Below are 13,403 nucleotides of genomic sequence, written 5' to 3' on the forward strand. Positions count from 1 at the left end.
CCATGGGGGCATTTCAGGGGGCGGTGGCTCAATTTCATTTGGTCGTCCTCCCCGGTCCGGGACTCTTCCCATCAGCACCTGTGTGAAGAAACGTTTTCTTTCACTTTATAATATTTTAAAACTTAAATTCTCATAAAGAAGTCAGAGGATATTGAAGTTATTATTTCTAATAAAGAAACAGAAGCCAACTATTTAAGGACATGAAAGCATCATGCATGGTAGTTTAATTAATATGGAAAATGAAAGTGTGGTGTATGATCAAGTCTTCATAATATAATACCATTTTTAAACAATCTAGGGGAGTATTTCTGAAAGTAAGGACTTGTTAATTTCTCTTATTTCAATGCAACAGATTTCTGTCACAAAAGTAGTAATTCAGAGCACCAAGAAATTTTTTCACTGAATGATTTTCAATATATATAACATATTATTGTTGTTGTCAGCTCAAACCCATAATGACCCTGTATAGGATTTCTGAGGAGCAGCTGGTGGGTTTGAACAGTTGACCTTGCAGTTCAAACTAACCTTGCAGTCCAGCACAGTATCCTACAGTGCCACATTAATCCATTTATATAACAGCTCTGTACTGCTCTTGGTTTTACTGGATTGGATCACTGATTACATTCTATTTCAACAAAGCATGACATAATATATAAAATGTGCCAGACTGCAAAGCCGTTTGAACTGCAAGGTCGGCAGTTCAAGCTCACCAGCTGCTCCTCAGAAACTCTATACAGGGTCGCTATGGGTTGGAACTAACTCAACGGCACTTAACAACAACTATATACATATAGCTTCTGACTTCATTACTTGTGGATGTAATGAAGACACAAGGTATCACTGCAAGGAAATAAATGTTCAAACAAGAATTCTCAATGAATTATTCTTATCATAAAAGAAACAAGCTCACAAACTTTTGACCAATGATAATCATAGTTACTATACTATTATAAAGAAAATACCGAGGTGACACAATTCCTTCAGCCTGCTATACATACTCTGAAGGTCCCTATGTGTGAAGAAAGGCTACCTGAGATACCTGTGAGCACAGGGAAGACAAGCAACAGTGAGGATAGTGATACCCAGCCAGCACAGCCCAGGGGAAGTCACCAGCTTCCTGCTACAACTGTTTCAGGAAAGACAGCAAGACAATTAACTGCCTCAACCAAAATGACCTAAGAATCACCTAGGTTCTAATTCCACTGCCCGCTAGTCAATACTAAGATTTAGCAATTTATGCCATAAATGAAAGACAAAGTGTGATCTTCACCGTGGGAAGTTTCTAAGTACGCAAACATCAATAATACCAAACATGATACATTCTAGGTAAATATATGTGAACATTGCTCCAAGAATTGATCACAGGATCAAGATTATCTTTAAAGAATTAAGACTATAAATTAGATGCCTGGAAAAGAGATGGGAAATGTCACTTGAAGTAGAAAACACTCTTGAGCCAACAAGGCTAGATTATAACTGGATGTAAGTAATACATTTAAAGAAAGATCACTCTCTTTTAAAAGATGATGGGAGTGATCCAAAATGCAAGTACAGAAAAATGTCACGGAGGCAAACCCTGATGTGGCCTAAATGTAGCAACACTTAACAAGTTCACTTTAAAATACAGCCATCCCACAGCAAGGAAGCTTTAATAAAAACAAGTGTATTTCAAGCTAGCCATATGGACTAAGAAGGTTTTAAAGTTACATAAAATCCTTAATTCAAATGTTTTACTTACTCACCTACCAACTGTAACCAGATTTGCCATGAGATATTTTGCTTACGTAAATGGAGAGTACACACTATAATCAAACTGACAGAAGTGGTTTATTACTGCTGCTTAATAAAACTCCTTGAGCTTGTTAAACTTAGGACCACACTCAAAGAAATGGATCTAGAATCTTATTAATTAGGGAAAAGAAGCTCAAAGAAGCTAAATAACTTGTCCAAAGTCGTTCCTCTGAGTAAATGCTAGAAACAGGATGCAAACTCAGATGTGTAACTCCAAAGCATGCACTCTTTCCATTAGCGCGAAGGATATAACAAAGCTATGTCTGTCAGTACCCAAAGCAATTCCTACAAACAGATTTACATTGACAAAAAGAAATTACTTCTTTCTTGGAAAAAAGGCAAGTAATTCTTGCTAAAGCTATTCATAAAGGCAATTCTTTTTAAACCAAACAATCAAATTCCTCTACTTAAGATAAAACTCTGATTTAATAGATAGTTAACAGAAACAAAATACACGCAAATATACACAAAACAAATCTACACCTAAACAAATTAAAGTTCTCCCTTCCTCCTCTTTTCTAGGAGTGCACCAGTTTTTTAAAAAATGAATTAACATGTGAGAAAACCTCTAACAAGAGTATTATGAACTCATTCTCCATTGTGCTTAACAAAAACCCACCTTATTAATGGCGCATGCTGTCTTCTCCCGGCTGGTGCCACTACTTGTCCGAATGATCTTGGATAGATCTTCACGAGCAGCAAGTAAATGCGCCAACGTAACAGTGGTCTTGGGTGACAAAGCATAACGCTTAGGCTGGTAAATTCTTGCTATGTCATCTGTTTTTACCTAAATGACAAAAGTTAGAAGAAAAAGAAACCAAAGTAAATTTAACAAAGTAGCAATGGCAATGATACCTTCAGAAAGAAGATAATGAGATCATGTACAAGAACAGAAATGGATAAAAGCAAAAGTCTTCAAATACCTGATCATTGTTTTGCAGAATAATAGTAAACATAATAGTAGTAATTCACTAAAAATATAATACAAAAAATTTCATTCATATCAACAAAATGTACCTAAAAATAGCTTTACCAAAAATGTATAGGTCTTTTAGGAAGAAAACATTAACAAAATGGCAAAACAAAAGGAAAACTTAAGTAAGTGGTAAGAAGTATCAAGTTTGATAAGGCAAAAAAAATTGAGGCTTAGAAAACTTAAGCTACTTTCCCAAAACTAGAATTCTGGCTCTGCCTACTGACCAATAAAGGTCCATCTGACCCCAGGAATTGCTGTATATAAAATAGCATACAACCAACTTCGGTCTAATTCATTGGAACTAGGGAGGAAAAAAAATAATCAATGAAACATAATAGACTACTGAGATTCAAATTTTCACAAATATATGAACATAATATATGATAAAGGAGGAATCAAAGATCAGCAGGAAAGTAAAGGATTCTTTTTTAAACAGTGCTGGAACAAGCTGTTAGCGCTTTGTAAAAACAGTATTAGTAATATAAGGCACATTATAACAAAGAGAATTCCAAATAGAATCAAGAATTCATTGTTGAGGTTATAAGATTAAAATTTAACTACATACTAAGGATTACAACAAAAGATAAAAACACAAAATCAAAAGAAAACTGGGAAAAACACTCTCAACAAATAAGACAACTAGTTAACTTCCTTAATATATAAAAAACTCAATCAAAAGAAAAACAGGAAGACTCCAAAGGAGGGGGGGGGATGACAAGAATTTCAAAAAGAGGAAATTCAATGACTAACAAGCCTGTAAAAAAGTGTTTAGCTCTACTAATAGTAGATACATAAAAATTAAAACAAGTTAGATTTGTTAAACCATCACTTAGCAATAAAATGGACAACAATCTAAATATTAAAGAAGGTAAAGTAAGATAAAACAATCTACCGTAAGAATATTCTTTGAGAGTCACACAAAAATATTATGTACAGAAACATCACCACTGTTAAATACAAAGAAAAATGTATAAAATAACATAGCTAAGTAAAGTATGTTGTTCCTGTTAAGTGTCATTGAGTCCGTTCCAATAAATGGCTGTAAATCTTTGCAGAAGCAGAAAACCTCATCTTTCTCCTGAAAAAAAGCAGTTGATGGTCTCAAACCAAAGAGCTTGGGGTTAGTTAGCACTCCAGTACTTACCCTACAGAGCCATTTTGCTCACAACGGAAAGTATAACATATGATAAAATACAGTGTCACCATAGAAAAGATACTAAAAGTAATAAAATACTGATACGTGCATTAACATAGATGAACTTTGGAAACATCATGGTAAGTGAAAGAAGCTAAACATACAAAAGGCCTGTAGAATCTCATCAGAGGAAACATTTAGAAAAGGTCAACCAAGGAGAAGAAATCAGATTAGTGGCTGTCAGAGGAAGGAGAGAAGTGGGAATGGCTGCTGATGGACTCTGTTTAGGGTGATGGAAATGTTCCAGAATTCGATCGTTGTAATGGTTGCACAACATAGTGAATATACTAAACCCTCAGAATTATATAGTTTAAAATGGTAAATTTTATGTTGTGAATTGTATTCAATAAAATAAAAATAATAATTGACCTTGCAGATATCTCTCTCTCTCTCTCTCTCTATATATATATATATATATATGTATATATACATATATATACATTTACACACACATATATCATATATTATATAAACACTATATAAATTTATATTTATACATATATATCATTTATTATATAAATACTATATAAGTTTATATTTACATAAATATATATAGATACAAGGTCACTATGAGTAGGAACTAACTCAATGGCACTTAACAACAACCAAAACATTATATATATATATATGTAAAGAGGTAGACGTACAACGAGATGGATTGGCACAGTGGCAGCAGCAATGGGCTCAAGACTAACAGAAAACTGTGAGGACAGAGCAGGAGTCCCCTAGTGTGGTACAGCAGGATAATGCACTGGACTGCAAGGTTGGTTTGAACCTCAAAGGCTGTGGTTCAAACCCACCGGCCACCTCTCATAAACCCTATGAATTGGAATTGACTTGACAACCCTTAACAACAATAACACTATATCTATCAAAACTCACCCATCTGGATTTCTCTAAAGTAAAGCAATGAACAAATCTCTGAGTTGAGTGTATTAACAAACTTAATGCCACTTTTCTTATATAATTTTCTTGTATTTCTACATTCCTCTTTTGATCTAAAATCCTGTCAAGTTAAAACAGTGATCCAAAATGCAGATAGCCCTTCATTAAGTTCCCAAGGCTCCTGGTGGTACAATAGCTAAGCACTCAGCTGCTAACCAAAATGTCAGTGGTTCGAACGCACCAGTGGCTCCATCAGAATAAAAAACCTGGCGATCAATTCACATACAGAAGATAGCTTAGGAAATCCTAAGAAACCATTCGACCCCATCGTCTAAAGTCATTATGAGTAAGAACTGACGCAGTGGCACACAGCAAAAACAACAGCATATTTATCAGGTTGATAACACGGGTCTCTCCCTGTATCTTAACTCTATGACCACAAAGATAGGAGAGACAAAAATAAAACCAACGCAGACGACAATTCTGTCATCCTGAACTTCCAAAGTTAGAGATGGATGGAGTGCTTTCTGAAAGAAGAGGGTGAACAAGGACAGCCAGAGAGGGAGACTGAATGGTGAACGGGATCCCCCAGTGAGATGGACTCGCAAAGTGGCAGCATTGATGGACTCAAGATGGCAACAAGAGTGAGGTTCGCCCAGGACCGGGCAGTGTTTCACTCTGCTGTGCATAGGTCACTAGGAGTCGGTACCTAATCAATGGCACCTAATAACAAGATTTTGTATGTATTGCATTTACCAAGTTTTGTTGTTGTTAAGTGCCGTCAAGTCGGTCCCAACTCACAGTGACCCTGAACAGGGTTTCCAAGGAGCGCTGGTAGGTTTGAACCGCTGACCTTATGGTTGGCAGTCCAGTGCTTATCCTACAGTTACACCAGATTTGGGTAAATGTAAAATATGACAGCAAAATAATCTCATTTTCTGACTTTAAGTACTCAGAAAAAAATCACCTCCTATGCACCCTTTAAAATCCTCACAACTGGACCAATAAATAACATCATGATAAACAGAGAAAACAATCATGTTGTCCAAGACTTCATTTTGCTAGGATCCAGTATCAACATTCATGGAAGCTGCAGTCAAAAAATCAAGTAACATTAAACAAATCTATTGTACAAAACCTCTTTAAAGTGTTCAAAAGCAAAGACATCAGTTTGAGGACTAAGGTGTGCCCATGCCAAGGTAGTTCCCATTGCCTCATATACATCTGAAAGTTGGACAATAAATAAGGCAGAGTGTAGAATTGATGCTTTTAAGTAATGGTGTTGAAGAAGAATACTGAAAGTACCAAGGATAAACAAATTTGCATTGGAGGAAGTATAGTCAGATGTTCCTTAGAGGCCAGGATGAACTTTGTCACTCATGCTTTAGACATGCTATCAGGAGGGACCAGTATAGGAGAAGGACAACATACATGGTAAAGTGGAGGGTCAGTGAAAAAGAGGAAGACCCCCAAGGAGATGAATTGGTACAGTAGCTGCAGCAATGGGCTCAAACATAACAACTGTGAGGATGGCACAGTGTTTCCTTCTGCTGTTCATAAGGTTGCTAAGAGTGGGAACTAACTCAATGGCACCAAACAACAACAACAACAAGCACCCTTTATTAAGAAGTTACTGGAAGATCTACGAGTAGAATGAGAGAATAAACAATGAAGGTGGGAACTAGGAGATCCAAGAAACAGTGAGCAGCAAGGAACAGCTAAGCAAACAGCCCAGATTTCAGTAAGAGCTTCTGGCAGGGAATATAAATGAAAATGAAGAATTCACTGGAATATCTGATTTTATGACAGAGAAACATAATGCCTGAAAAATAAATTTTAATTTAAAGAAAATAAGGTATGTGGTAAACTGAATAATGGCCTCCCAAAGATGTCCACATTTTAATCCCAGACCTGTTATCTTTCCCCCTAGCATGTTCCCCTTGAATATCTGAAAGGAACCACCCCTGCCAACACCTTTTTTTTTTAGGACTTCTGACTTCTAGCAATTCTAAGAGGATAAACTCCTATTATTCAAATCATTAAATCTGGCAATTTGTTTTAGCAGTGACAGGAAACAAACATAAGACACCACAAAGAGCCAGGAACCATATGAGCGCCCAGAGGAAAACCGAAGCATCCCAGTAGGTGGTCAGCACCAAGGACCTACACATTTGAGACAGCATCTTAGATGTTCTAGCCCAGCCAAACCCAGCTACCTGGTGAATGAATGATCCCCAGCTGATACAACATAGGCCATAAGAACTGCCCAGTCCATCCAATAATAATAATAATACTTTAACTTCTACTTGCAGTCAAGAAAGAACTAAACCATTGGACAAAGCATGTGAACCAGTGACTGCCAGACACAGGGCAATAGGGAGCATAGGACAATGATTTATGAGAGATGGAAGCAAATGAGATGATCCCCGTTTACTATCGAGAGTTTCCAAGCTGTGCTGTAGAGATGGGGATTCAGAGGAAACCTGAGAACAGGTTAAAGGCATAAACTGAACAACTGGAGACAGCTCTCTAGAAAACCATCTGAAGAGATGCTTATTTGGGAATGTCCCAGGCCTCATCCACCACTTTATCTGGAATACACTACACCCTTACCCAGCCCTAAGGAACTTTTAAGAAGGCCTATTCAAGCAGCAGTACCACCTGCCTTAACCTATTCCTATACTTTACCTACCTTTATCTATTCCTATACTCTAGTATTTTGATCAGTTGCTCACGATATCTGATTTTAAAATAAATGTGAAAGATTTGGAAAGAAATTAATACTAAGGTATTTGTAAGCAGGAATTTTATTTATATAAGACGAGGACCATTATATGAGATCAATAGCTGACTTGGGATATTAATAAACTGGAAATGTGACAATTACATAACAGTGTATAAAAGAGCCTAAAGAGTTGTCACCTGCTACCATCTACAGGACCCAAATGGAAAACCATCTTACCTTCGCTCTATCAGACCACCCAAAGGACTGCACTGTCACATCCAAACGCTTCAATAACATTCGCCTGCGGCATTCATATTCACAAGACAGTGCATCATTGATTCTTTCCAGCTGTTCCTAAAGAATTTAGAAACAAAAATCATCACATTTGGATTTTTATTATGTAAAGAAAATAAATTTTAAAATTATGGGAAATGCTTGACTAATTCATGAAAATTTTCTGACTCCATGAGAATTTTGATAAATAAATGAAATAATTAAGAGTATATGGATAAACATAGTTCGGGTGTTGGGGAGGGCAATACATAAGAAGGAGGATGGAAAAACAAGGTATATACGGAACACTGAGGCAGGTTTGTTGTTGTTGTTGTTATGTGCCATGGAGTTGGTTCCGACTCATAGTGACCCTGCACAGGGTTTCCGAGGCTGTAAATCTTTACAGGGGCAGAAAGCCTCATTTTTCTCCTGCAGAACAGCTGGTAGTTTCGAACTGCTGACCTTGCAGTTAGCAGCCCAATTCGTAACCACTACGCATGCATGGGCTAAATGGGACAGAAGTAAATAGTGATGCGTGCTCAACCTTGGAACAGGACTCTGATACAAAGATCGAGGCATAGCCTGAAGAGGGAAAATAACGTTAAGATGCTTGACTGGCTTATGAATATTGGTTTCCCTTGCCTACTACTGTAAAATAGACACTTGAGTAGGATAGAAAGGAATATCAGGAAACATGATTACAGAAAGCTTGTAAGTCTATCTTCAGGCTATAACTGATTGGAATACCTAAAAGGAGAACTTGCCCAATGAAACAGGCTTCTTGCAGAGTTTTTATAGTGTATAGGACTTTAGGTGGAATCTTGAGCCCCATCCAGAACCTTCTGAAGTGAGACATTCCCACTTGAAAGGACATGCAGATCAGCATGGAGCAGTAAGAGGAACAGAAGATACTTCTTGAAAGAAAGTCAAGCAGGAGAAAACAAACAAACAAACAAAAAAAACCAGTAGGGCAGTCTGATTGGCTACTATAAGAACAAGCAAGTTGTTCACCAGGGAGTCATCAAGGCAAGCAATCAAGTGCTTCAGGACAAACTCCCCTCCAAGACTGAAACTCAAAGCGAACACTTGAGGAAGCATGTAAGCTTGCTGATGACCATGTTGGTCTACAGGTGAGTGGAAGCGGGAAAAAGGCAGCAATGAAAATATGGGCTGAGTATGATCACGTTCCATAGACTCCCGTCAACCTGGAGAAAAGAGAAAAGAGGAAGGGCTGATTGGTCCTAAGTGTGGTGAGACGTGGAGACTCCTAAACCCATGGACAAGGACCTAACCACAGAGGTCTAGAGATGAGACTGAAACATCTAGCTGATATGAAGCAGAGACACATAAGAATGCCCAAACTTGCAGATAGTGCCTATCTGACCTAGCTTTCATGGCTTGATGATCAGAACTCGACTAGAGGAAGATAAAACAATTCTGATAAAAGAAACAAGTGCAAATTGCTAAAATTTGACTTATACTTATGGATGTAGTAGCTCAAAATACCAACTAAGAGGGAAAGAGTCTTTACATCAAGAATCAAACCTATCCCCTCTGTACACAGAGTTCATAGGGATGGGCAACTTAGACTACCTAAAACGGGAAGCTATAAAGGCACCAAGTGGCTGGCTTACAAATTTGCAAGAGGGAGTTTAGTTTCAGAGTGTGCGAAGGAAGGTAGAATCCTCACTGACTAGGTTTTCATCTTGTCAAGACAGGTCTACTGAAAGGAGATGGGGATAAGATTCTTATGATTAAACAGTGAGTAATTATTATCATGACTAATTGCGATTGTCCCAACTGTAAAGGTAAATGTTTTGTAACATAAAGTGGGGAATAGTTAGTCTTCCATTCCAGGAACAAAGGACCCTAGGGCCATCAAGGGAGAAGAGCACGGGCGGAATGTCGGACCCTATCCAGAGAAGCAGCGACACCAGAGATGGAGGCAGAAATGATAACATGGAGAGACAGAGCAGCTAAGGACTCTAGACTCATGGAAAGAGAAAGGCTGTGTGTGTGCTGACAGCCAGGAGGTAGGCTTACAGAATGTGCTGTTGGGGCATTAAAGGATTATATATTCCTGAGTGTTTTTATGTACATCCAAAAAAAACCTCAGAAGGTTTTGAATGATGATGCATGGAGGGGATTGTAATCATTGCAATGAAATGAAATACGGTAGGATGAGTGCAGAACTGATGTTCTCCCATGTAAACAATCCTTCAATTCATAATAAAAGCTTTGAAAAAAAGAAAAAGATAATGGGGAATAAAAAAGAAAGTGTGTATGACAGAACATTTATAATATTAAAAAGATATCTAACATATAAATTAAATGCGACCACCAGAAGTTTACCAACAAACATGTTAATATAAGGAAAACACAGTCAGGACCAATAAAAGAAAATATTTGTAACATCTCATCTTATTGGCTCTGAGCTACTACTTTTCAAATCACAACCATGATAACATATTGGTATCTATGAATAGTCTTGGCCAGGTATTTTTTAACTTAATACTCCAATTTAAGAAAAGTTAGGACCTATTACTCTAGACTATCAATCCATTTTAACTTACCAAATTAATATACAGGCCTAACATAAAATCTAGATGTCTGTTTAAAGAATTAAGTCAGGTTTAATTACATAAAACTAATGTGAAAAATATTTACCGCCTGTTCCTGATTTAAATCAATTTTCAGCAGTGGTTTTCCCACATGATTCTTCTGGACTTTTGAGAGAATATCCTTCACCTGAAAGCAAATATAAAAGAATCTTTTATGAAAATCTATAACTGTAATTTACAAGTAGATAGTCAGTGAAAAAGAGGAACATCCTCAATGAAATAAGACTGACACGGTGGCAACAACCAACTCAAACATAAGAACAAATGTGAGGAGGGCACAGGACCAGGAAGTGTTTCTGTCATTTATACAATAACTATGGGTTGAAACTGACTTGACAGTACCTAACAACTGTTGTTGTTGTTAAGTGCCGTCGAGTTGGTTCCGACCCATAGCAACCCTGTATAGCGTTTCTAAGGATTAGCTGGTGAGCTTGAACAGCTTTGCAGTTCAAACGGCTTTGCAGTCTGGAGCATTAACCCACAGGGCCAAATCAGCAACAATTTAAAACAATCTTATTCTTAAAATGTTGCTTCAAAAACTAGAGAATGTTAAAATGAATAAAAATACACCTTCACAAGCTAAAAAAATAAAACACTACAATGTAGAAAATACTTTTCAGAGAAGTACTACAAGTTGTAGACTGCCAACCTTTCCAGAAGAAAAAATGTACCTAGACAGTTACCAAACCAAAAGCCAAAACCAAGACAACTATCACAGAGCTTCTCCAGAGAGCCAGACACACAGTGACCACACAGGTCAGAGTAGGATGCTCCACAGAGCTTCTCCAGAGAGCCAGACACACAGTGACCACACAGGTCAGAGTAGGCTGCTCCACAGAGCTTCTCCAGAGAGCCAGACACACAGTGACCACACAGGTCAGAGTAGGCTGCTCCACAGAGCTTCTCCAGAGAGCCAGACACACAGTGACCACACAGGTCAGAGTAGGCTGCTCCACAGAGCTTCTCCAGAGAGCCAGACACACAGTGACCACACAGGTCAGAGTAGGCTGCTCCACAGAGCTTCTCCTGGTACAAAAAGAAAGTTTGGGGATTGAAACCCATCAGTCATTCTATGGTATAAAGATGTAGCAGGCTAGGGTGGAAATGAAAAAGGAATGTAAACAAGGTTTTTTTGTTTTGCGCTTTTTTTTTTTTTTTTGCAGGGAGTTGGAAGGTGACACAGAAAAGTTCTAAAATTAGAGTGGTTTTATAACTCTATAAATTAATTTGAGTGAATTTACTGGGTTGGGTAAATAATACCTTCAGGAAGCTGTTTTAAAAATTACTCTTTACAGCAATGATAAAATCATACAATTCTTATAGCTTATAAAAAATTAGGGATTGCGGGTCTCTGCTTTCTGCTGGCGTAGGGAATGTAGAGTGTAAGTTGCGGTGACCTGAGAATCCTGGCAGGGCAGGCATTTAGAAGTTTCTTCCCCTCTTTGATCGAGTACTGGTGGAAAAGAGTGCAGCTGAAACTGTAACTAATGGAGGCATTATGCTTCCAGAAAAATCTCAAGGAAAAGTACTGTACGCAACAGTAGTAGCTGTTGGATGCAGATCTAAAGGAAAGGGTGGAGAGATTCAACCAGATAGCATGAAAGTTGGAGATAAAGTTCTTCTTCCAGAATATGGAAGCACAAAAGTAGTTCTAGACAACAAGGATTATTTCTTATTTAAAGATGGTGACATTCCTGGGGAGTATGGAGACATCAGTCTCAATTGACATGCCATCATGTAAAGCTGAAGTTCTGAAATCTTGCATCATGTAAATAATCTTCATGCCTCTCTTTTATAATAAATTGATGATATGCAGTATCTCAAATTTAGCTTCACTGTACTAACACAAACATGTCCAAATAAAAACATGTTAAGTCAATGGTTAACTCTTCTAAGTTCAAAAAAAGAAATGATAACATATTATCTTAAACCATTTCTGTAGATTTACCAACTACTTTAAAAATTTCCAATTTTGATCATGATGTTTTATAAGCTATTAAAAGCTTTCATTGTAACTCCTCAAACTTAGTAGTCAAGAAGGATTCTGAATGCATACTATAATTTCTTACATGTAATCATGTTCAGTTCAGTTCCTAGGATTCTGACATGACATAACAGCTTTAATGAGCTTGAGAATGAATTATTATAGAGAGGGCGTTAAGAGCATAATCTCAGGATTTTGAATGCCTGGGTTCAAACCTCAGTTCTATCTCTACTTGCCTGTACAAGCTACATTAATAGCTTGTTTAACTTACTAAATATTTCTGTACATGCATTTCCTCATATCGTTGTTGTGGGTGATAACAGAATCCACTACATATGATTGATCTGATATCTAAATGAGTTACCATATACAGCCATTTAGAATAGTAAAAGATATCTATGTTTGCTGTTAGTCTTAATACAATTACTTTAGATTCACATTTGAACAGGTTCAAGTTAGAAAATGATCATTTTCTTCCCTGATGGTGGTAAAGTATCTTCTGAACACATCACATGTACAAGAAAATGTGAAATTTCTTACCTATGATAGGAACTAAATAAACTAGAAAGTCCTCTACATTAAATATTTAGCCACAAGGGCCATAGTCTTATAGCCTGATAACAACTACCTTATAATGGGCCTAACAGCATTCAAAAGCAGGCATTATTCCATGCTTCAAGTAGGGAAAAGAGGGGCCTATGGATATTGTTAATACTCACCAAAAACAAGACAATGGAAAAGTCTATGAGAAATAAATACATAGATGCACTGGCAGAGTAAGAACAGTCTAGAAATCTACTTCAATTTGGAATAGTTCCAGACATTTTAACCAACCCTGATCATTATTAATACAAAAGAAAAGAGAAAAAAGTTCTAAACAAAACTTTCAAGCTAGGATTCACATTTATTTTCCAGTTGGCAAGTTCCACGATTTGTTAATATTGTATTTTCAT

The 13,403-nt window shown here is 37.2% G+C and overlaps 1 protein-coding gene across 1 annotated transcript in view; it reads right to left on the reverse strand.

The window, feature by feature from the left end:
- Positions 1 to 13,403, reverse strand: part of FAM98B (family with sequence similarity 98, member B) — a 64,139-nt gene that overhangs the window by 301 nt on the left and 50,435 nt on the right. The window contains exons 6-9 of the mRNA XM_006831905.1: positions 10,513 to 10,593; positions 7,810 to 7,926; positions 2,411 to 2,578; positions 1 to 78 (exon numbers count right to left, since the gene is read on the reverse strand). Coding sequence (XP_006831968.1) covers positions 1 to 78; positions 2,411 to 2,578; positions 7,810 to 7,926; positions 10,513 to 10,593 — 444 coding nt within the window. The remainder of the gene's footprint in view (positions 79 to 2,410; positions 2,579 to 7,809; positions 7,927 to 10,512; positions 10,594 to 13,403) is intronic.

The sequence above is a fragment of the Chrysochloris asiatica genome, unplaced genomic scaffold (genome assembly GCF_000296735.1).
Source record: "Chrysochloris asiatica unplaced genomic scaffold, ChrAsi1.0 scaffold00004, whole genome shotgun sequence".
NCBI lineage: Eukaryota > Metazoa > Chordata > Mammalia > Afrosoricida > Chrysochloridae > Chrysochloris > Chrysochloris asiatica.